Here is a 23779-nt window from a genome sequence, read left to right as displayed (position 1 = left end):
GGATGCTTAACCAACTGAGCAGGCACCCCACCCACAACACCTTTTAAAACTCTCATAACTGTTCCGATAGAAACCGCTCACCAGCAGGTGGCTGGGAAACCAGTGCAGAAAATATCTTATTATTTAACATTGCATTGATCAGAAACAAAGGCATTTTAAAAGAACTTTGTTTGTTTTGATAAAAGGTAGGTAGACAGATGGATGGATAAAGTTCTTTCAAAATCCACACATGTCCCGGTGAAGCATGCTGCTTTGGGAGGTACTCAGCTTCTCATTTGCAGTCTCAATGACAGAATAGCTTTGTGACTCTCGGGAGGCATCAGCCCTGGCAGAGTCATCCTGGTTCTTTCTGAAGTGGATGAAACCTGCCTTCCTGGAGGATTCAGAGCCTTCTCCTGACTGTTCATTATGACACATCTCTCTTGTGCCCTCGTTGGCCAGACTCTCCTGGTGGCTCAGCCCAGGGAGCCCATCCTGCTGTCCCCTCTCTCTCGTAGAGAACGTAGCCATCTAGAGACAAGCCAAGAACATGGAGGTTTGGAGGCGCCAGGGTGGCTCGGTCAGTTGAGCACCCAACTCTTGGTTTCGGCTCAGGTCATGGTCTCATGGTTCATAGGTTCAAGCCCCGTGTCAGGCTCTGCACTGACAGCACAGAACCTGCTTGAGATTCTCTCCCTCCCTCTCTCCCTCTTAAAAATAACAAATATTTTTAAAAGAAGAACACAGAGGTTCTGCTGTTTGGACAAGTAAAGGGGTTCATTCATTGTCTGGAGAGCCGAAGTCCCCTGTCTTTGGTGCCCAATTTGTGGCTGGCTTCGAACAACGTCTGCCAGATGTCACCCAAATGTTCTGTTCCTATTTTTCCACCTTGGACCTTGGGCTCAACCCAGGAATGTGTTTTCTTGCGGAGAGCACTCTTCTGCTTCCCTTGCTGGAAGTTTCCCTCAGAGCCACCCAGGGGCCTCCACAGGGTTCCTTCTAGTCCTGGTCCCATGTCAGCAAGTCCTGCTGATGCCTGTGAAACCTTGCTTGCTCTCCTCTGAGTTTCGTTCACCCTGTGTGTGTGGCCCACCCGGGGGCCTGTCACTACCCAAGACCGCAACAGTCTGTCCTTCCCTGTCCTTCCCCATTTGCTGGCAGTCAGTCCGCCATGTTGTCAGGGTTTCAGCTGAGTGTTCTCTTCCCTCCTGATCCATTCGCCTTGGTTTCCAGGCAGACGTCTGTCCCGTCCTTAGGAGATACACGCCGCATCTTTCTCAGGAGCCTGCCCGCCCCCCAGGTCTCCTCAGCCAGGGCCAGAATCCAGACCCCTTACCACCACCAGCTGGCCAGCTCTCCACTCACCACATCGACCATTAACAGGAGCAGCGAAACACCACTAAAGTCCTCTGTCGGGCCTGTGATAAAGCTGTCTAGCTACCTCAGCCATAGAGCAATCAGTATGAAATGGATTCTCTCATTCAAGCCCCTGATCTGTCAGATGAGGCTTGGTGAGGTGAAGTGGTTTGGCAGAGTCTGGTGACCTATGTGGTGGGGTCGGATGGGCGGTATTCAGGTCCCTGCTCCGACTCTCACCAGCCGGGTGGCCTGGACGTCTCGTGAGACCTTCGTGCCGCCGCCTGCCCCAAGGCCCCTGGCCCATCTGCCACACCAGCCTGCTCCTGCCTCCTGCCTCCTGCCTCCTCTCGCTGCAAAAACAGGGCAGCAAAATGGGAGTTCGGCCTCAATGGGAACTGCGCTGTGCTCCACACGACCCACCGGTCTCTTTGCCGTCCCTGAGAAGGATTGTTGAGGCTCACAGTTACCCGGTTAAGACTAACTTAACCGGGTAACTCTTTGAACTTTGATCTCCTCAGCAGGGCAAATAATTTTCAGTAGCTCATAATCTAAAATAATTGTCTATTTTCTTTCTTTTTCTTCTTCCTCCTTCATTATGATGGAAAATTTTAGGCACATATAAAGTAAAAAGTAAGATACTGAATTCCTGGGTGCCCATCATCACCCACTTAAGCAATGCCTAGCTCACAGCCACTCTGGTTCCTCCACAGCTCAGGCACACCCTGCTACCCCAGAAGCTGATTATTTTAAAGCAAATCCCAGGCATCATATCATTTCATCTGAAAATACTTTACTAGTTTGCACTGAAAGACTCTAAGAACTTTTTCTTATGTAACCACAGTACCATTATCATGCCAAGAAATGGATGATTCCCTAATATCCCATTTCTACTTAGCGTTCAGATTTCCCTGATTATTTCACAGAAGGTTTTTAATAGTTGGCTTGTTTGATCAGGATTCACGTAATGCCTACGCATGGCATTTGTTGATCTGTCTCGTAAGTTTCTTTTAGTCTGTAGATTCTCCTCTCGGATTTCCTTCCATATGCTGTTGTTGTTGGGATTGAAGAAATGAGGCCTTTTAAAAAATATATGGAATGAATGCATTTATAACACATTGCCCTTGATTATGTTTTATTCAACCAGTATAAAATTAAGTGTCAGTTCCTTAATTTTATACACAAAGGTGGTGCAAGACAGTCCCTGTGTATGCTGAGCAGTAAAGCAGAGATGCTAGGAATCAGCGTCAGCCAGCATTGATGGAGGGAAGTGGTTCCAGCATCCTTATTCCCTGTCCTCCTCAAGCCCAGGGTGTCCCCCAGAGCCTCTCAGTGAATGGTGCCTGTGATCTTCAGTCAAGAGAGCCTCCACAGTGCTGTCGTTCAGGTCTTAACGTTTATGCTCAGCACCTCCCCACTTCCTGCCTTATGCGTTCCCTCTAATACGAAGGACGTGCTAACCAAAGCAGTTACGAAGTCAGCAAAGGAAGAAATGGACAAAGGCAAGAGAAAGCTGGGATAATGAGACTGTCTGCTCTCTGAGGAGGGGGCAGCCTGGGTCCAAGGTCAGAGGAGGGGATGCCAGCGGAGGAAGCGGGTTCTGGCTCATGGATTGGGTGACTTCCCTCCTGCCTCCTCGCTCAGACCAAGAGGCAAGTGTCCAGATCCCTGGGGACCCCACCCACTGTGGGGTCCCACCCACAGTGATCTGGCCTATCCTTTCTGTGTCTGCGGCATTTGGGGAGCCCCCCGTGCATTTATAGAATGGCCTTTTGACCTTTGAAGGCAGTGTTAGCTTTCCCACGGTTTATGTGAACTTCAGCCCACGTTTTATGAGCATGTCACACACCGTTAAAGCCACAAACCCTTCTGCTTTTAACCTCCCACTACCTCTTATTTTTTAACCACGGTATTATGGGAAATGTTTGCCGTTCCAAAATCGAAGGGTGGCAGCCTTGGGGGGAAAGAACTTTTATAAACTCTTCTGGATTAAAAAAAAAAAAAACAAAAAACCTGTGAACCACCCCGTCCCCTCTTTGGCCGTCTGGGATAGGAAACCGATGGACCCCACGTAGGAATGGTGACACCCGGGTTCACCCCCAGAGTGGAAGCAGGCCTCGAGACCCAAACGTCTGCAAGGTGGGAGTTAGCATGGACCCGGAGATGTTTGGGTTCACACCCAGGGAAGAGAGCTCTGAGCAGGGAGGGCCGAGCCAGGCGGTGGGAATTAGCACACTGGTGTTTGCTCACCTGTCGTGTGGCCAAGGAAATCTGCGCAGGTGCGCAGAGAAGGCCGCACTTTCCCTTGACCTGAGTGCGTGGTGGTCTCCTAATCTAGAGTGGGAATAATACTACCTGCCTTTTACTGCTGGGACTCAGGCGGTGGCCCTCAGGTCAGGTAGGCCTAGTCATGCTGCCGGTGCACAGTAGCCTGAGGGGGGAAGAGACTTCAGAACCAGCCGCAGCAGCCGTGCCCAGGGAGGGTGGGTCGCCCGTCGTCTTCTTCTGTTTCCTTGCCCCTTAAACATTCTAAGGCTAATCAATAGAAAGCCCACCCTTGTATGCTTTCCCTTTGCCTCTCAAACAGCGACCGAGAAGTTCTTTTAAGTTTTTCCCTGCACTGTGCCTCTCCACACCCCCACCCACCCCCCCCCCCCCACGTACTCCTTCACTAAGCCGGAAAAACCGTCTGGCCAGGTGGGAAGCCGAATGGACGTGTTCAAATGCCAGTACTGGCAGGTCCTGAGAAAGGCCACTGTGCCGCAAGGGGGTGTCGGGACCGCCACCCACAAAGCCTGTGCCCCCAGAGAGCTTCCCCGCTGGGGCCTTGCATTCAGCCCTGCGGCTCCCCTACGGAGAGCTAGAGACACCCCCCCCCCCCCAGCAAAGACCCGTGTTCTGGGGCGGCAGCCAGTGCCCTCCTCCTCCAGGGAGAGGTGCCGTGAGCACTTTCTCGGGGCCGCTAGCGGGTCCCTGCAAGGCCTCCCTGCAGCACATCCTCCAGCGCATCTTCCAGGGCGCGGTCTCTCACTCCCCCCGTGGTTCTTTCAGGGCCCAGGAGACCTTCATGCAGTGGGACCAGTGCCGGCGCTTCTACAACTTCCTCATGGCGGACAACATGAAGAAGATCATCCTCTCGCACAGGTGCGTCGCCTTCCGTGCCCCGTCAGGAGACCGTTCCCCTCTGAGCTCATTCCCGAGTCACGAAGGCCAGAACTCGCGGTTCTCCAGGAGGACGAGAGAGGCAGGGTTGCTGCGGATTCTCTGCCGACCGCTTTGTGACTCGCTCAGAAGCGAACTGGTCCCGAGCTACCCAATTCGCCCGCTCGCTTTCTGCTTTCATGATTCCCCACGTACCCAAGACGAGGAACCATTCATTCTACGCCATTCTTGCCCAAACTAGAGCAACCCCGAGGGGGCCTGTCATCGTCTGGGGACCTTTCTCCTTAGGCTGCGCTCGTGCACGCCTCTGCGTGTTCCCCATGCCGGTCTTGCCTCGCTCCTGCTCACAGTGCTTGGGTGGGGTCGCCCCTGACCACACTTGGAGCGGCGCCCGGCGTGCGGGACAGGTCAGTAGGTATTGGCGATGGCTTTATCGTCGTGATTGTTAATAGTCACACCGTCCCTCCCCCTTCCCCTGCGCCCGCCTTCCCTCTAGCCGGACTGGGCCACTTGGAGGTCCCGCGCCCTCTGGCCTCTCCCACGCCACCGAGGCCTCGCCGAAAATGCCCCTCCTGTCACGTCTACCCATGCTTTAGGTCCATCTCTGTGTTCCTCTGTGAAGCCAACTCCTTCACCCCCGAACTGTTTTTCTGTTGCTTCCCCGGTGTGAATCCTGTGTCTTGAACTAAACTGTAAAGCACTGGAGGGCCTGGGCTGGGTTTGATCCACCTCCCCCACCTCCAGAGCCTGGCACATCACGGGGACGCAAACGGAGCAATTTTAGAGGGGTTTTGATGCCATCCCAGGAAAGACGATCTGACTGATCTCAGTGGTTGAAAGAAAATATGGTACTGGCCTGCCCTAGCCAGGCGCCCCAGATTGGGCAGGATCCACGTGGAGTCTGGGCAGGGCTGGTGCTCACAGGCCCCTCAGGCTGCCAAGCTGCTAGGCCCTTGTGACTGGTGCGTGGAGGTACAAAAGGAGGCTTCTGTCCCCTGGGCTGACCGGATGTAAACTGTTTTCACTCAGCTGGTGGTCTTTGGGTCTCAGCTATGAGTCAGGTGTGGCTCAGCTGAGGTTCACACGGGGCCGGGGATTTGCTGACCTTCCAGAAGGGGTGAAGCCAAGCCTCTGACACCAAGTGCAGGTCCTCTGTCTGCCTTCCACACTTCTAGAATGGGAGGGGACTCCTCCCAGGGAACATTTGTTTGGCCACAGGGCCCAGTCTTGCCACTAATTAATCAGTCCAGAAGGTCCATCGTGTAATTCTTAACAAATTGAGGGAACCCTTTGAATGTGCTCTAGGTGTATTTACATTTTTTTTCAATTTCCTACAGAAAGCCAAACATTTAGAAATTTTAGGGGCACTTTAACCTGTGAGTTCTAGGGGTGCCTGGATGGCTCAGTCGATTAAGCATCTGACTTGGACTCAGGTCATGATCTCACGGTTTGTGGAAGCCCTGCGTCGGGTTCTGTGCTGATGGCTCAGAGCCTGGAGCCTGCTTCGGATTCTGTGTCTCCCTCACTATCTCTCCCCAACTCGTGCTCTGTCTCTGTCTTTCAAAAAAATAAACAAATGTTAATAATACTAAACAAATGTTAAAAAAAATAATAATAATAAATTGTGAATTCTAAACTGTAGGTATACAATCTTCCTCATAATCTTTTTGGGGGAAAGATGTTAAAGAAATGTGCTCCTCTTTGAGAGGGGTAGCGAGTAGACACCAGAACGTGGAGGGCCAGACCGCAGACTCGGCCCTCCTTCTGCTATGTGCCTGAGACCCTGCAGGGGATGAAAGTCTAAGTGTGTGTGTTTTGATCTCTACCTTTATTATCATCTTCTCAAGATGGATCTTGTTCTTAATAGACATGACTATTCTTCGGAGTATACGTAAGCTTTTTAGCAAAACACGTTGGAGAGCAGTTGATTTGCCCCAGCGCTAAATGGGTTTTCCAATGTCTTCTTTGTTAAGTGACTGAAACAGCTCCTAAAGAGAAGGGGGCGGTGTCAACACCAGTGTAAAGGTGAGCCCTCGCCCCCCACTGTTTGGCTGACTACCCACCACTCACTACAGATCCCTTCCGAAGACCTCCCCGCCCCTTCAGTGAAGGATTTGTAATATAGTTGATCCTTGAACAATTCGGGTGTTAGCTGCACAAGTCCACCTGCATGTGGATTTTTTATTCATTTATTTTTAAGCATTTATTTCTTTTGGGGAGAGCACAAGCAGGGGAGGGGCAGAGAGGGGGGGCAGAGTGGGGTCCACGCTGACAGCAGCAAGCCCGATGCGGGGCTTGAACTCACCACCATGAGATCATGACCAGAGCCGAAGTCGGACGCTCAATCGACTGAGCCACCCAGGCACCCCTTGTGGATTTCTTATAGTCCAGTACTATAAATATATTTTTTCTTCCTTATGATTTTGTTATAACATTTTCTTCTCCCTAGCTTATGTTATTGTAGGAATACAGTACATAATACATGTAACATACAAAATATGTGTTTTTTTTTGTCTGAGGTTCTTGGCAAGGCTTCCGGTCAACAGTAAGCTATTAATAGTTAAGTGTCCAGGGAGTCAGAAGTTCTGTGTGGATTTTTGACTGCGCTGGAAGCTGGCACCCCTACCCCCGCATTGTTCAAGGGTGACAGTACTCACCTAGGCTCAAACACGCTCTTTAGTTTGTCTAGCTGCCTCTGAAAAGGAAAGCAAGACCTTGGCAATCATCTTTCTGCAGTTATTCAAAAATCAACATTGCAAGCTCATCCTCTGGAACATTCTGAGGGCTGAAGGGATGTCTCTCCGACATGTCCTGTATCCCCTGTCAGATACTCTCTCCTGGCTTGACCCCCTGGGGAAAGGAAGCAGGCTCTGTTCACGGTTATCATCTGCCCTTTACATGTTTTTTTCAGCTTTATTGAGCTGAAAAATAAAATTGTAAGGTGTTCCAAATGTACAACACGATTTGGTTCATCGTCTGCTTTTTGTTCTGTTTGCTGCTGTGTCTCATTCTAGGCAAGCTCTTTTCGGAGACCATGTTAAGAAACCCCAGAGCCTGGAGGACACTGACTTGAGCCGCCTCTACACAGCCACGTCCCTGATGCAGATTGATGACAACGTGATGAGGTGTGTCCATGCTCAGGGGGCAGGGCGCCAGGCGTGGGGGCTACAGGCCGGCATTGCCCAGCTCAAGGGCTTTTCCTCTGCCCACTTCAGCATTAAGGTCTTTTTTTTCTTTTCCTTTGAATAAATGTCTAGTGTTTAATAAAAACTGAAGACTGCACAGAAAAATCCAAATTTCTCGTTGCTCTTAGAAAACAAGAGGGTCTCACCACTCATTCTGCATTCTTGTGCGGTGTAACTGGGCTTGAAAACTGGGGACCTGGGGTGCGCACACCCTAGTTGTCCACAGCCCTTACCCCACCTGCCGTGCTCTCACCCTGGGGCAGGGATCAGGTGCCACGTAATTTGCATTTGCAGGAGAAGGAAATATTTCTTGCACTTATCTGTGTCTCTACCCCAAGTAAAAAACAAGAAATAGACAAAGAGGGCTGTGCATTGCAAGAAAACAGAGCCTCTTTCTTTGGGGCAGTGAAGTCTCTCCTGAGTGTAATACACAAACCCTGCCCACTTCAGTCCTTTTTCCTTCCCTGCCCCCTCCCTTCAGGCACCTGAGGCTGAGACCCTGACAGTGTCTTCCTTCCTAGCACCCATAGTTTCTGATTGAGCTTAGCCTTAGCTGGAAAAGGCAACGTTGATCTCTGGCCTCACCGTTCTCTTTAAAAACCACATCATTTTTATTTGATACCTTCAGGCATGATCTAAAGCAAGCTAACTGTTCACCCAGTAGATAGGCAGATATTGACCTGAGGGTACTTATCTTCCTTACAGGATTTTAGTAGCTTTCTTACACCAAGCAACCTTGAAATAAGCCTGTTAATGGTTATGCAAAGGAAATAGAAACTAGAAAATCACTGGTATGTTCAGAAGTTGAGAATGGATTCTACCCACTCTCGCTGAAGATGGGAGATGCGACTTTATTGTGGTACTAACAAGAAAGAAACCAAACATTTAAACTCCCCCATTGATCGTCTGAATTTTTTTAAGCCCCAGAGGGAGTGGTGTTCAACTCTCCCTAAAGCTCTTCCTTTTGAATGGTGTTGGATCGTAGCAGTTTTCATGAAGGTCACCAGTAATACTGGAGGCCTGGAGTGTTTTCCTGGCCCTCTGGGACCACAAAGGGACTGACTGCATACAGACAGGTGGCCCAGAGGTGATATCTGCGCTCAGCTACTTCCTGCAGAGTAGACCCTGGCAGTGCAGCCTGAACTTTCTGGAGGCTTCCCAGGCAGAGATGTCTATGGGGCCTGGCAGTGGAGGAGATGTACATCTTCAGGGGAGGCATGATATCTTTAAGACGCCAGTCAGGATAGAACAAAACCACCATTCAGATACCAGAAGTCCTAATGTGCATCAGAAAGAGGTTTCCAAAGATCCCCTGGCCTGAGGGTGACTCGGCCTGTTGGTGTCAGAGCCCCAGGATGAACAGGGCACAGGGCACAGCAAACCTACAGGACTTTCATTCTAGAACATCAAAGGTTTGGTTAAATGTCAATTTATCTCTGACTACTGCTCCGTGGGTGGACGGAATCAGTAACTGAATCTCTGTCTCATGCCCATTACCTGATACGTATTGCATTCCAATTCACAGTGGTCTGGGTTACTCAGGCCAGGAAGAATTTTGTTGAAAAGAAGAGCTCTCATAAATGCCTTTGAATGTCATTTTCCTAGCGTCTGCGGTGACATCTGGTTTTATACTGACTCGAAGTGTGTAACCTGTGCTAATAAATACTATAGATAACACTGAGTTTCTGTGCTGGTGTGCACTTTAATGCCATAAATCTCAGTGCCGTTAAGGAAGGTGCTGTCCCTAGCTCCATTTTACAGAGAAGCTCAGAGAGGTTAAAGAGTTTGCCTGAGGTCACGGGGCCCGTAAGTGGCAGAGTCAGGATTTGAGCCCAGGTACCAAAGCCAGAGCTCCTAACCCCTAACGCTGGTACATCTGTATTGTCAACTGATGTGACGTGTCAGCGTGGGATGGGAGCAGTGATAAAATCCACTCTGCATCCGACCTTGTGACGAATGTGGCTTCGTCCTCTCCTTCCCAGGAAGTTCCACGGCTACAGCTCCCTGAAGGAATATTATGAGGAGGAGAGCTGCATGCGGTACCTGCACAGGGTGAGTGACAGCACGGACTCAGAGGTAGCAGCAGCTCAGAAGTAGCATCACTTCCCCCCAACTTCACACCCCATGCAACAAGCATGCTCCCCAACCTCCTGAGGCTCGAACCCCGGTAGCTGTTGACTTGGGCTTTGTTTGTGAACCAAACTCTGGCTCTCTGGGGCCTCCGTAAATTAATCCCAGAGCTGCCCCTAGGTGCAGAGCGGGACCCGTCTGCTCCTGTGTCTGTGTTAAAGCCCTTAAAATTACTGCAACACCCTTTTTTTTTTTTTTTTTTTTTTTAGTCTTCTTTGACAGTGTACTCTTGCCTGGTTCCTGCCATGGTCGTTCATAGATCTGTGTAGATTTCTTACAATTCTGGACTTTTTTTTTTGGGCCATTGTGCATTTTGTTAGTGTGGCGGCTAGGACTAAACCTCCAAGTTCCTGCCATGATCTGGTGAGCCCAGAGGAAAAGAGATGTATTTCTGTATCAGAACGATGAGGAACAGGTGTGCTGGCAAGATGGGCAGGTTTCTATTAACGCAGTTTCTGGCAGCTGCCATAAACTTTATGTGGATTAAATTAAGCTTGTGGCCACTCATCAGCGCCCGTGTTTTCACCTGCACCACCACCAAACCCGTCTCTCCTCATTCTTTGTACAATTGCTCCATTGACATTTAGCCCTGTCAATGTCCACCTGGTGGCTCGGCCCCCTACTCACCCAGCTGAAGCACGTAATTGTGAATTGCGGTCCTGCCGTCTGTCACATCGGCCACCCCTCCTGGTTTAGCATCATCCCCCAGGCTCTGGGTGCCTTCGTTGAAGCCGCTACAGAACCGTTGAGCTGTCTAGACCAGTGTTTGAGACCGCCAGGTTGGCACAGCCAGTCTCTGTGCTGGCCGGGTGCGGCTGTCCATAGCGTCTGAGTGCCCGTCAGCCCTTCTCCCCTAAAATGAAAAAGGCTATTTTACTACAATGGATGTTGAACGCAACCCCACTAAGAGCTTCCCAATATCCACCAGCCTACTCTTGGTTTTCCCCTTCAGATTCCCCTAGAAAATCTCCCTTGTCTGGAAGGGAGCACCCTCCATTTGTCCTCCCCACAGTATAAACCGAATGAATGTGTACATAACTCTCTGTAGGGTCACTTTTCTGAAAGGTGGGCTAACCTGAAATACTGGGAGTCTCATCAGAAAGACTTTGCCGGTGAGCCCCATTGAGCACCTACCCAGGCTCCATCAGAACACGTGGGTCCCTTAGGACACCTGCCAGGCCGCCATCAGATTGCAGTTACGGTTCATGCCACCACCAGGGAACACAGGCAGCCTTAATCCACTCGTGCAGTGGACTGAACAGGAACCCTCTTCCCTTTGCTTCAAAGGCATGTCCGGTAGTTGAATTTGAGCCTTGACTCGGGGGGAGAGGGGGGTCTAAGAAAGGGAATCGATCATTTATTTCTCCTTTATTTTCCCATTGCAGATTTATGTGCCTCTCATGCTGGTCAACGCAGCTGATGACCCCTTGGTGCATGAAAGCCTCCTAACCATTCCAAAATCTCTTTCAGGTAAGTGTTCCTTCCTGCTGCTCCCTTGGCCATTCAGCACGTTGCCATGGCAAACTCTGTCACCTTTTGTAGGTCAGCTCCTGTGGGGAAGGACATCCCGTGGCGGGGTTCTCGTTCAGCCTGCCTTGATAGTACTGGGTCTGTGATGAGCCCTGGGCAGAGCCTTGTGTTCTCTCTCGGTGCCAGAGACGACCGTCATTTATATCGATAGCCAAGAGGGGTTTGGGGGAGTTCCCGTGTTCTGTGAAATTATTGTTTCAGGGTTTATGGTTCCATTAAATTGGAGAGTTTGATTTAAAGAGATATTTCGACTTAAACATGACACGAGGGGCACCTGGGTGGCTCAGTCGGTTAACCTTCTGACTTCGACGCAGGTCATGATCTCACAGTTCACGGGTTTGACCCCCGCATCCGGCTCTGTGCTGGCAGCTCAGAGCCTGGAGCCTGCTTCAGATTCTGTGTCTCCCTCTCTCTCTGCCCCTCCCCTGCTCATGCTCTCTCTCTCTCTCTCAAAATAAATAAACATTAAAAAAAAATTTTTTAAAACCTGACATGAAAAGCAGAACAAAAAAGCCAATTCTGCTGCCTCTTCTGACAGCCTCTCCATCTGCTTTGAGGATAAAAATATAAGCAACTGAAAAAGCAAAGAACGTTGCTCATGGGAATGCCGCTGTTTCGGGCCGGCTCGGTCTCACCCCACGCTAGAGAGGGGCTGAGGGAGAAACGAGAGAGAGCCAGCGAGCGAGCATGTAGCAGCAGAAGGAAACACTTGGAAATCCCAAGACCACTTGCACTGCAATTCAGCTCCCCGGGACCCATTCTCCTGCCCTCTGTAGCCCTCCGCGACCACGTTTCTCTTGTAAATATCCTCTGTTAAGCAGAGCAGGGGCCCTTCTGGCTCGAACTCCAGGCCAGGGGAGTAAAAACCAGTGGGTGGAGCCCCGTGCCCTGCTCGGAGCGGATGTTGTGTGTGATACAGGTGTGTGAGGTGATAAAGCCGCCCGTCCTCAACCCGCTGTCAAGCCGTAGGCTCCCTGCACAAAAGCAGCCCAGTGAGCAGCGTGCAGCAGAGAAAGCGGCCGTGCCATTTCCTTCCGGTGTCCAGAGTAACACCAGTAGCTCTAATGCTGCCACGCAGAATCTATGAAATAGCAACTGAAAAGGAAGCAGAAGGCAGGGTCACCCCGCAAGAGAGTCCCGCAGAGCCAGAACTGTGCGCCCCAAGAGGTGCCTCCAAGGCCTGGAGCAGCCGGGCCCCTGCCAGTCGGTCCCCTGGGAAGACAGACATTTTTCCGTGGTCCCTGACCACACATGGCTGCCCGTCTTGCCCCATCTTCACTAATGGCCTCTCCGAGCCCACGCGGGACTAGCCCACGTGTGGACTCCTGAAGTCAGGCTCCAGGTTAGCGGCGCTGGGCATGGCCAGCTTTAAGTTCTGTTTTAGTCTCGAACGAGAAGTGTCTGTGATGAAAGAACATTGACTCTGCTGAAGTAAATAACAGCATACATGCCGTGAATCCCTCCTCAAAGCCTGGCCCCCACCGGTAGCTTCGGTGTCACCTGGGAGCTGGTTAGAAATGCAGAATGTCAGCTTTTCCACCTGGCATATTAAGGTGCATTGTAAGGTGACAGCCCGGATTTGGAGGCACGGTCAGATTTGAAGCATCTGGCTGTATAATCAAATCACCTGGGGAGCTTTAGCGAGACCCGTGCACCCGCGCGTGCGTGCTCTCTCCCTCTCTGTCACCCCAGGTGATTCTAACATACACCCGAGTCTGAGAACCCTCTGGATTTCAAAGTGTTGCTTAAGCCGGTGCCCATTCCGCCCCAAAGCCAAGCTGTCCCAGTACCTGCTAGATCCCACGGCCTTGGCCACCCGCCTCATCTCCCTCCCACTCTGGTGAATGAGGCAGAGTGAGGAGAAGTCAAGTACATCCTCTTGGTGACCTTCACCCGTGGGGAAAGCCCGGGCCCACCCTGGCCGGCGCCCTTTGGCACATCCTGCCTTGGAGCGCGCCAGACGGTGACTCACTCAGCTGCCTTCCCCCTGCAGAGAAACGGGAGAACGTCATGTTTGTGCTGCCTCTGCACGGGGGCCACCTGGGCTTCTTTGAGGGTTCCGTGCTGTTCCCCGAGCCCCTGACGTGGATGGATAAGCTGGTGGTGGAGTATGCCAACGCCATCTGCCAGTGGGAGCGGAACAAGTCTCAGTGCTCTGACACGGAGCAGGTGGAGGCCGACCTGGAGTGAGGCCTCCCGGACTCCGGCGCGCTCCAGCTGCCTCCCCTGGAACCCGCGTCCATTACCGGCTGTTTCAGGTCCCCCCCCCAACCCCCCACCTCCCTCAGTGACCTGGATCTGACCTCACACCATCAGCGGGGACCACCCACCAGGCGCACCTGCGCTGGAGCAGGCGGCCAGTCCCTGGGGGCTCCAGCCTATTTTTGTGCTTAGTTACTGGTTTTCTCCACCGCCTTGTTCTCCACGGTGACTGGCGACAGGATTCTCACCCTCCTGTCCCAGTCTCGGCGTTTGATTGCTCTTAAGCCAATTACATCTAGTTTCCCTATGAAAAATGTGTCTGAACAGCAGTTTTGCTTTGCCAATCGAAAGGCTTGTCCCCCAGAGCAGTGAAAGACGTATGCTATTTTGCGGTGGTTGTATGTGTCCTTATATGTAGAGCCTGAAAAGTGCTCGCCAACCTAAGCCGATGCTGACGATGCAGGTTGGCTTGGGAGCCCAAGCGCCCGGGCCTCCCACACTGCAGTCTGGCCTCTTACGTGGCCAAGAAAGTTCTCTTGAGTCACGAGCCAGGTTTCTCCCTTACAGCCTTCTAAGGCAGTCTCCCACACTTTTGCCGATGATGAGAATTACCTGGGGCACTTGTTGAAAATTCAGCCTCCCAGGTCCCTCCCCTGGGAGAGGCCGATTCAGTGGGTCCGGGAAGGGGTCTGGAGATTTTAATTTTTGGCCAGTGCCCCTGGTGATCCTCACCACCAGGCAAATTTGGGAAACACTGTTCTGCGGGGCCTTTAAATTAGAAACATCTCGTAGCTCATTTTACGGAAATTTACAGGTAGACGTGTCTCTTGGCTCCCAGGGGCCTCCAAAGTATCAATCAAGGCCTGTCCTCGTGCAGCTGCCTTGTGTAATCACAGCGTGATGTCTCAGAAGAGGGCCTGGCAGGGAGTAAAGTTTGGGCTACGCCAGACTCTGCTTTTTACTGGCTGTATGACCCTGGAAAAGTCCCTTGAACTTCAGTTTCTTCACGTGTAAAACAGGGGACTTGAACCAGGTGGATTGCCGAGGTCACTGCCGGTTCTAAAGATCCATGACAAACTCAGCTCACTGAGGTCTGAGAGAAAGAGCATCCTTTCAGGGAGGCCTCCTGTAGATGTCATCATTCGCCTTTTTTTTTTTTTTCTTTCCCTGTCCCTCATTTTCGCATAAAGTGGTGTTTTGGGGTTTTTTTAAACATTCGATTATCATTTTACTTTTTTAACCCAAGTCTTTCTAGTTCTGGCTTTTGATACCGGATAGTTCAAAAGCTGGATCTGAGTTTGGAGAAAGATCTTTCCAACCAAAAAGGGTGTTATTTTGAAACCAGATTTTTAATTGAATAGCCTATATTTACAGTCTGTTGGAGAGATCTTTCCAAAGTGTGTCTTTTCAAATGAAAATGTTACTCGAGGTTTCAAGTACTCCTTTCCTCCAGTCCTGTGGTACTTGAATATCTAAAAACCCTGCACTTTGAAAGATCGGCAGTTGCTATCTGGAACTAAATGGAACGGTGAGTGAAATTGTCTGGATACTTTTTTTTTTTTTTTTTTTTATGTCCCTGCTTCATCTCCTTTGCTCCAGGACAGACAGGATTATAAATAGCGGGTCTGTGTGGATGTTTCAGGGGTAAAGGGAGCCAGGGCCTAGATACGCCCCTCAGGGTTGCAGGTGGATGTCTTCTGGGCGTCGGTCCAAGTGGCTGTGACAGTCACGTCTGTAACCTGAAGTTTTCTGACAATCACCAGATCATCCTAATTAATAACATCGAAAGCAGCCGCTGTCTCAAAAGATGGAGATTTCTGTGGTCTCCACATTGTGGTGGTGTGCTTTCTCACACACACCAGATTCATCATTGTGACTTTTGCGCCCAGTCGTTACGTTTCTAGTGCATTTCCTTTCCGTGTTCTTTTAGCACAGATTGGCACTTTATCATCTACCCCCTCAATTTGGAAGCTGGCCCCTCCCCTCTTGCTTTTCCCTCCACCCTATCACACAGCTGTAACCTAGAAGATTCACAGTCCTGTTTCCCACTGCTCCCTTTGTTTCTCAAGACCTTTTGTGAAATCAGGTAAACGAAGCAATATCTAAGTGGAGCTGAATCACCATCCCGGGAAGCAAGGGGTGCCTTTGCCTTAGGTCACATCTCTTGACCTGTTCTGACAAAGCAGTGGCCAGGTACCCGCCCCATTCAGGAAGAGAAAAGACACCGGTTCTGGAGGGGGGACCAGAAGTCCCTGGGGCCCCATGGAGTTGAGGCAGGGGTTGGGGCCAGGCCTTGGTCGCCACACGACCGGAATTTACCCCAGGGGAGCGTGGGGGCCCTGTCCCAGCTGAAATCTTTCTATGTGTGTGACTCTGAATGGCACTCACATTCCATTTTGGCTCACATGAGATCAACTGAAGCCCTTTGTTCAGGCTTCAGGCTCTCAGGCATGGAAATGAGAATGTGACCGTGGCGGTCTTACAGGAAAATTTTTGTTTGTCCCTGAATGAGAGCACAGAGGCATTGAATTTACGGAGATGCAAACCTGCCTAATAGACAAGGGAGCGGCATTTTATATGTAGGTCAGCCTTTTCCTTCCTGCAGCTTTCTTTGCGTGTCTCCCTGAAGCCATTCATTGCTGATGAAGGTCCTGTCTGGCTTGAAACAAGGCCGAATGTTCAAACATCATTCGAACATTATATCTTAAAATCAGAATAAAGATATAACTTGCGTGGACCTAGCCAGTCCTGTTGCAGGGGTAACACATCGACACATGAAACACCACGGGCGGGAGGCACCCGCATTTCTGCCGTACTCTCGGCCTCTTAAAGGGTTAGAAGGCACCTTGTGAGCAACTGCTCCGGGTCAAATTAAGATTACCTGGAAAATGGCGTCAAGTCTCCTTGATACCTTGTGTCACAAGGAGGTTAAATAGACTTCAGGAAAAGCTCTTCTCTTCCCTGCGGTGAGTTTGCACCAGTGATTCAAGAGCAGAAGGAAAGCAGGAAGTGGCTTGTTGTCAATATATTTGCACCTCTCTTTGGCACCTTACGCTTGCAAGGAACCCGGTGACGTACCGTAAGAGGTGAAACAGGGCTGAATAGGAGCGTGCCCTTTCTTGACCCGGTGGTAGGGGACCAGGGTCCAAGAGACCCAGGTTCTTGTCCTGATTGTCTCTAATTCAGGCTGGATTGCGGGCAACCACTTCACCTCTCTGAGCCCCAGTTCCCTCACCTTAGACCGCCTCTAAGACCATTCACCTATTTACACACCAATTGCCTGAGGACCCATCCTTGCAAATGGCAGTGGCTGCGTCCAGGCTCCAGCGTCATCTTGGGGGGACTCGGACAGAGGGAACTTCTGCTGAAGACCCTCGATGTTGCCCAAAGCCCTGTGTCTGACTGGCTTCTCTTTAGACTCTCCGCCGGCATCTCAGTACCCTTGCTGTCCCGAGGGTGGTCTTGTGACTGGGACAGGTGCTGACCATTGGAACTAGGCGAATGTCCCCAGCCTTCTGTGTGATTCAGAGCATTGAGATTCATAGTCTTATTTCCCGGGGCAGAAATCCTTCCCGCTCAGGCTTTCATTCTGAAACTACAGTCTTCATTAAAGCTGAGCTTTCTGGATAGCTGAGCTTATATGCCTGGCATCTGAATGAGAGCTCTCTTTGTAACTGTGTGACTTGAGATCCCTTCTGCCAGCTCCAGGGGAACAATGCATGTGTTCTTGTTGGTGTTTGCCAGGCAAGCAGATGTCTGAGATGTGAGAGGCTTTTCTTTTCCTGTGGCGTCGATTCGTAGAGCTCAAGGAAAGACCCCTGAAACGTCACGTGGAGTCCAGAGAACTCAGGGCTCTATCCTCCAGGCAGGACAGGAGAGTTATTAAAAAGCAATTCACCACAGCATCGCCTGGAATTGTTCTCTGTGCCCAGAAGGCCTTACTTTGCCTGTAGAGTATCCCCTGCTGTTCCAACAATAGTGCGGCACTGGAATTTAAAATCTGCCGTGGAAGTTCGAAGCGAAGCCACAGCAAAACCAGAGAATCCCTTCGTGTGGCCTGTGAGTTCCTTGTTACGTTAGCTCCCCCACCCCCACCCCCACCCCTCGACAGCACGCGTGGTTCACAACTGGCCAAATGTCTCGTCCTCCGATGCCTCTCTTCCTTCCCGGCCTCGCTCTGTTCTTCGGAGCCACTTTGGACTACTTGGATGCTTCACAAAGCCATGAAAAGTGGCCTGTCTGTGGCATTTAGAGGCCAAGCAGTTGAGGGAAAGGTTTTTTTCCTCCCTCTGTTATCTAAGCAGAAGGAAGGACCCCCCTTCTTCATAAACTAGGATTGCTTTTGCCAAATTGCATTTGAAGCCGAGGGAAGGGGCACCGGCCCCTGCTGGCAGTGGGAACCGGAACGCTCTCCAAAACTAAAGCTGCTTCCTCGGGCCTGCCTCACTGCTGCTGCCGCCCCCGGATGCCACCCAGGCATCCTCCCCAAGTGGCCCTTAGAAGCAGACTGCAGAGCCCAGCTCACCGGCCATTCCCAGACTCCCAGACAGCAGACAGCTGCCCCTTCTGGAAGAGTCAGCCCCCCACCCCACCCTACCCCACCCCGAACTGTTTTTCCTGGCATGTATGTGGGGAAAGCGTTCGTGTATCTCTAATGAACAAGCTGGAGTCAGTTTCTAACCAGTGGGTTGTCTTTCACCTTGACTCCGGTCCATTAGTAATGAAATCTATAACCTACTTTCTCCCCGCTTCTGGTCCCCATTAGCCAAGAAATCTACTATTGCCATAAGTTGGGGACTGTTCATTTATAGCCCCTGCAGAAATACCCTTCATCTCCATGGGCATTCTCCTTCTAGACCACCCACGTTGAGGAGCCCAAGTCATTGACGGGAGTCCTTGCCGCCCCCCTCGGTCCCCACGCCAGCCGCTTCTCTCCCAGACTGTTCCCAGGGACTTGGCTCATCCTGGGCATAGGACTTTGGTTTTGTCTGGCTTTTGTTTTGGCCTCTTCAGTTTTCCTAAAGCACAAGTCCGTGTAGAATCCTGTCACCTCTCCACACCAGTTCCAGATGACCCGGGCCTCTCCCCACTGCCTCAGGAAGACCTCCACTGTACCTGAGCTTTTGACTTCTGCCAATGCAGCTGCCTTAGCAACACCAGGGGCGGGGGGCGGGATGGGGAGCAGGGGCCATCTCTCCTTTTTCCGGTTGGAGTCGGTCAACCACGTTCTTCTGTTGGCAGATCTGCTTCCAGATTGATTTTTGAGAACCATCACTTTCGCATTCCTAATTTTTGTCTGTTTTGTTTTGATTTTGTTTTGTTTGATTTTCTGAAACATAAAATGCTGCCCTGAAAATCATGTGTTTTTGAGTTTGTGTTCTGACGGCCTCCGTGCTGCCGGATTTTGGGGGGGAAATACAAGATCCTCCAGCACAGAGGCGTTTAAGATTTGCAACTAGCAATGCAATTTTTTCTAAATATGAGGATATTTACCTTTATTAAGAAATTATACTAAACAGTGGTGTCCTTGATCATTTCATGTTCCCATATTCCTTTGGGCTCTATTTTGATTCTGTGTGGTGGTAAACGAAGATCATTACAAACAAAAACTGTAATTTTGTTATCTTTGATTCAATGGAATTTCTTTACTTAAAAAAAATAAAAGGCTAAAACTGTAGCATGGCTGTGTGTCCTTTGCACAATAAGAGTTTCTGTCTAAAATGATTCTTCCTGGGCGCCTGGGTGGCTCAGTCGGTTGAGTCCAACTCTTGATTTCGGCTCAGGTCATGATCTCGTGGTTGGTGGAATCGAGCCCCAAGTCGGGCTCTGCCCTGATAACACGGAGCCTCCTTGGGATTCTCTGTCTCTCTCTGTCTCTCTGCCCGTCCCCTGCTTATGCGCATGCACGCGCATACATTCTCTCTTTCTCTCTCAGAATAAGTAAATAAACGTCAAATAAATGGATGGATGGATGGATGGATGGATGGATTCTTCTGGTGCCTTCGCCAAATGTGAACTTGAAGGAAATGGGCAAAACGCCGAGTTCTTATCACAAGTGCTTTTCACCCAGCCTTGCAAACAAACACCAAAGAAATGACCAACCCCAGCCTTTCTGAGCAAGAAGGCCTGGGCGTGAGATACCAACACCGTAATCACTTGCTGTCTAGAGTGACCCTTGTAGACACAATGTAAGGGGACATGTAAATGGTGGGTGCCACGCATGATTTGTATGCTTTCCTCACAGTGTTCTTTGAAAAGACTGAGTGAGGGGCACCTGGGTGACTCAGTCGGTTAAGCATCTAACTCTGGGTGGTTCAGGTCATGATCTCACACTCTCTCATGAGACCAAGCCCTGCATCAGGCTCTGCACTGACAGTGTGGAGCCTGCTTGGGACTCTTTCTCCCTCTTTCTCTGCCCATCCCTACCCCCCCCCCCCAAGTAAATAAACTATGAAAGAAAGAGGAAGGAAAGGAAGGAAGGAAGGAAGGAAGGAAGGAAGGAAGGAAGGAAGGAAAGATTGCATGCATGAACATCACCTAAATTAAGATGATACTGGGTGAACTGATTGGTGGCAGTGGTTTCTTCTCCTTTGCATCTGAATCCAAGCTAAGGGTCTTCAGGGCCAGGGACTGGCCCCACCAGGAGAGTTGTGCTAATCCACACCCTCCCAGTTTTCTTCCCTCCTCGGCTGTGCAAAACCTTTGACCGGCAAGCTGGGGTAGGGAGTGTTGGTTTTGGAGGATGTGCAGTCACATGACCGGAGAATGCCCAATTCCAGGTTTCAGAGCGCGTCCCTCCCTAGTAAGCAAGATTCCTCCACTTCCTTACACCCACAAAATAGCCAGATTATTGTGATCCAAGAAAACCAACTCGCAAAGAATACTCCCTATGAAAAGTACCATATGGAAGAGGTTTCCGGTCCAGGGTGTCAGGCTGGTTGATGCCGACAGCTTCCCAGTGTGGTCGGCACGTGGCTGAGCCTCTCCGGAGGCAGCCCTTTGGATTTGTGCTCGGTGACATTTACCTACAATCACTCGCCATCCCAGTGGTGCTATTTTTTATGATACTTTTTGTTAACAGGCCCCTCTGCCCTAGCCCTATTAGGGAGTACTTTCCCAGGGCAAGGACCAAACACCTAACTGGATGGTTCTCTGTACGTATGCCAGCCTTCCTCCTCATTTCTCTCTTGGGGATCCCCCTTAGAGGTTATCAGTATCTGAGCGGTTGGGAAGACATTACAGGCAGTTTGGCCTTGAACCGATGAATCTCTCCCCAAAGGGAATAAGTTAAACCCCCCTCACCTTGTGGCTGTGTGCACCCAGAACTTCATTTTGATTCATGCTTTTTCTACCCCCTTTAGACATACCCGGCGGGGCGCCTGGGTGGCTCAGTGGGTTAAGCATCGACTTCCCCTCAGGTCATGATCTCACAGTTTGTGGGTTCGAGCCCCGCCTCAGGCTCGGTGCTGGCAGCTCAGAGCCTGGAGCCCACTTCGGATTCTGTGTCTCCCTCTCTCTCTGCCCCTCCCCTGCTTGCACTCTGTGTCTGTCTCTCTCAAAAATAAACAAACAGTAAAAAAAAATTTTTAAGAAATAACCAGCATCTCTACTGAAAACAGTTTGGTTTCCTCCTAAGGTTACCTCTGATGATGGTGACACTGACCTGGGATAAATCAAGTTCTAATTTCATTGTTCCTATTCCCTTTCTACCCATACTTCCCCACGCCCAGAAATAAAACATCTGATGCAAAGCATGAGTAGTGATGGGGCCAAATGGATTTGGAGCCAGAGTTACTGGTTAAGGCCCCATCCTGGCCACTTCCTGGCTCTCTGATCCTGAGCAAGATTTAACCTCAGGTTTTTAGTTGGGGGAGGGGGGAGGTTTGCCTGTAAGATGGGAATACTTACAAGAATGCCTATCTCTGGATATTGAGAGGATCAAATAAAAGAATATTTTTCAAAGTGCTAGTGTTATTTTGGGGCAGTGGTCTGGCTTTGTCTCCTTGGTTCCCATTCACACATCACCTCCTGGGACAGTGTAGAAACCAGACGAAAAGAATGTACAACTCCAGCTGGGATGTCTTAACTGCTTGGCCCACTGGGAAAGCTGAGCTGGGCCTGGAAATGGTTTTTAAAAACATTCCCGGGCCTGGCGGTCATCATCAAACCCTGATCCGCATCTGTTCCTGCCTTTGGATGGTCACCTTGGGAACGCAAGTGCACCCACCCACACACTTCCTGCCTGAAGGCCGGGCAGCCTCTGGGCACAGCCCCCAGGGAGGAAATTGCTCTGATTCTGGGCCGGATAGCCACCATGAGCTGCTGCCTTCCCACAGGGGCGTTTTGCAGCCCTGCTCCTCTGTCCCCTCCGCTCAGGAAAGAAGAGCCAAGTGCAAAGTTCGCGTACAAATCCTTAGATATTAAAACGTTCCTCGGGTGAATTCCTCCATATCCTCACCACCTCCGTATGTCGGCACACAGGCCTTGGAGCCATGCACGTTTGAGCCACCTGGGAAGCCTGGAGAGCTCTTCGTGCCCAGGCCACACCCCAGACCAAGAACATCAGAGTCTCTGGGGATGGGGCCCAGGCCTGGAAGTTTCAAAGCTGCCCAGGTAACTCCAGCCTGCAGGGATCTCATTAAAACTTAGATTCTAATTCAGCAGATCCGAGGTGAGGGAGGCCTAAGATTCTGCATGGCTAGCAAGCTCCCAAGTGGCCCAGACACCACCCTGGCGGGACCCCACTTTACATAGTGAGGGTCCTGAGGATCCTGTGAGCTTCCAGACCCAGCAACACCAGAGCCACGCCCACCACAGTAAGTGGGATGAAAGATGGTCCAGTTCACCCCTCAGGTGCCTCTTCAGCCCTTTTCCTGGCTAGTTTAAGACCCATGCATCCCTCTTCCCGCAAGCTTTGCCGACCACCAGGTGGCATTGGATTCCTCCAGCATCCCCCTAGGTAAACCAGAGACTGAGCGGTGTAGCCAGTCTCGTTCAAGGCTCTCTGAAGCTGGTGGCCCATTTCCCTACGGAGGCCTCCACCCACACCGTAACAAATTGCCCCCATCTGCTGACAATATTCCCCGAAGACCCACATGAGAATGGCAGAAGTACATGGTTGGGACTCGGAAAACCCTCGCTTTGTTCGAGTTAATTCTAGGTGGCATGATTCCTGCCTCATCCCAGATGTCTCCGGAAAGAAAGCTGTTGAGGGCAGCAAGTGGCTATCATGAAATTCAGGTTTCATCGTCCCCCGTTCCATACTTGGTGGTTTTCAAGAGAGTATTTTATTGTCTCTCTTTCCCTCTCATGGCTGTGGCGGTGGTGGCCGCATATAAGAAACCAGCATACAGGCGGCTGGGATTTTGCGAGGCTGAACATTAACCTTTATGGTCCTCAGACACATTCTCCCAAAAGTGGCACCACCTTCCTGGACAAAGGTCTGGCCCAGCTGCCCACCTCTCTTTCCTGTGGGGGCTGGTCTCTGTGCCTGGAGAGGCAGTACCAGGACAAGACCAGCAGGGGGCGGTGCCAGCCCACAGTCGGAGCTCGCTCACTGGGTCCCAACCACACAGCCTTCCTTGTCAGAGCCCAGCCCCGAGTTAAGGCGCTAGCCCTGCTGACCGCAGCGGAGACCCCAATGATCCATTTGGATCTTAGTTGAGAACTAATGCTGCCCCAAGAGCTTCCTGGTCAGCATCTGCCTGCCGGTTTTCTCCACATCCTGATCTCATTTGTAAATTAGAGCCCCTACTAATCAGAGGGTGGGCCTGGGCCGCGTCTACAAGGGCTTCTTGCAACTGGGGGCCAAGGGAGAGATAGGAGTCACGCAAGAGGGATCAGCCTCTGTTTCCCTCAGATTTGGGATACAACTCTTTCACAAAAGAATTCAAAGTATATCTTGAAAGCTTTAAAAATGTCTTTAACTCCGCCTCAACCCCGCCCCCACTCTACCAACATCTCTACCCTACAGTCACCAGTGCCCCCCATCCTGGCCAACGCAAGTCTCCGTTCTCTTATCACTTGACTCCTCAGCACCGACGCACCGTGGTTCATGCCCTCATTCTTGAAATACTTTCGCAGCTCTAGATGTCCTGGGAGATCCCTTGGGGTACAACCAGAGCAGCTCCACTCTTCCCAGCTTAAATACGAGAGTCACGTGAAAGATTTGATGTGGAAAGGGGGACCCTCGCCTTTCAAAGGGTTTTTGAAGAGTTTGCAAAAAAGGGTTTGGG

The 23779-nt window shown here is 50.9% G+C and overlaps 1 protein-coding gene across 1 annotated transcript in view; it reads left to right on the top strand.

The window, feature by feature from the left end:
- The window catches only part of ABHD2 (abhydrolase domain containing 2, acylglycerol lipase), a 104762-nt gene extending 85541 nt beyond the window's left edge, over window positions 1-19221 (top strand). Inside the window, exons 7-11 of the mRNA XM_043554703.1 lie at window positions 4387-4479; window positions 7512-7622; window positions 9665-9734; window positions 11198-11282; window positions 13336-19221. Coding sequence (XP_043410638.1) covers window positions 4387-4479; window positions 7512-7622; window positions 9665-9734; window positions 11198-11282; window positions 13336-13532 — 556 coding nt within the window. The 3' untranslated portion in view covers window positions 13533-19221. The remainder of the gene's footprint in view (window positions 1-4386; window positions 4480-7511; window positions 7623-9664; window positions 9735-11197; window positions 11283-13335) is intronic.
- Window positions 19222-23779: the final 4558 nt, after the last annotated feature.

Source organism: Prionailurus bengalensis, chromosome B3, assembly GCF_016509475.1.
Source record: "Prionailurus bengalensis isolate Pbe53 chromosome B3, Fcat_Pben_1.1_paternal_pri, whole genome shotgun sequence".
NCBI classification, from domain to species: Eukaryota; Metazoa; Chordata; class Mammalia; order Carnivora; family Felidae; genus Prionailurus; species Prionailurus bengalensis.
This window is presented reverse-complemented; position numbering and strand designations above follow the sequence as displayed.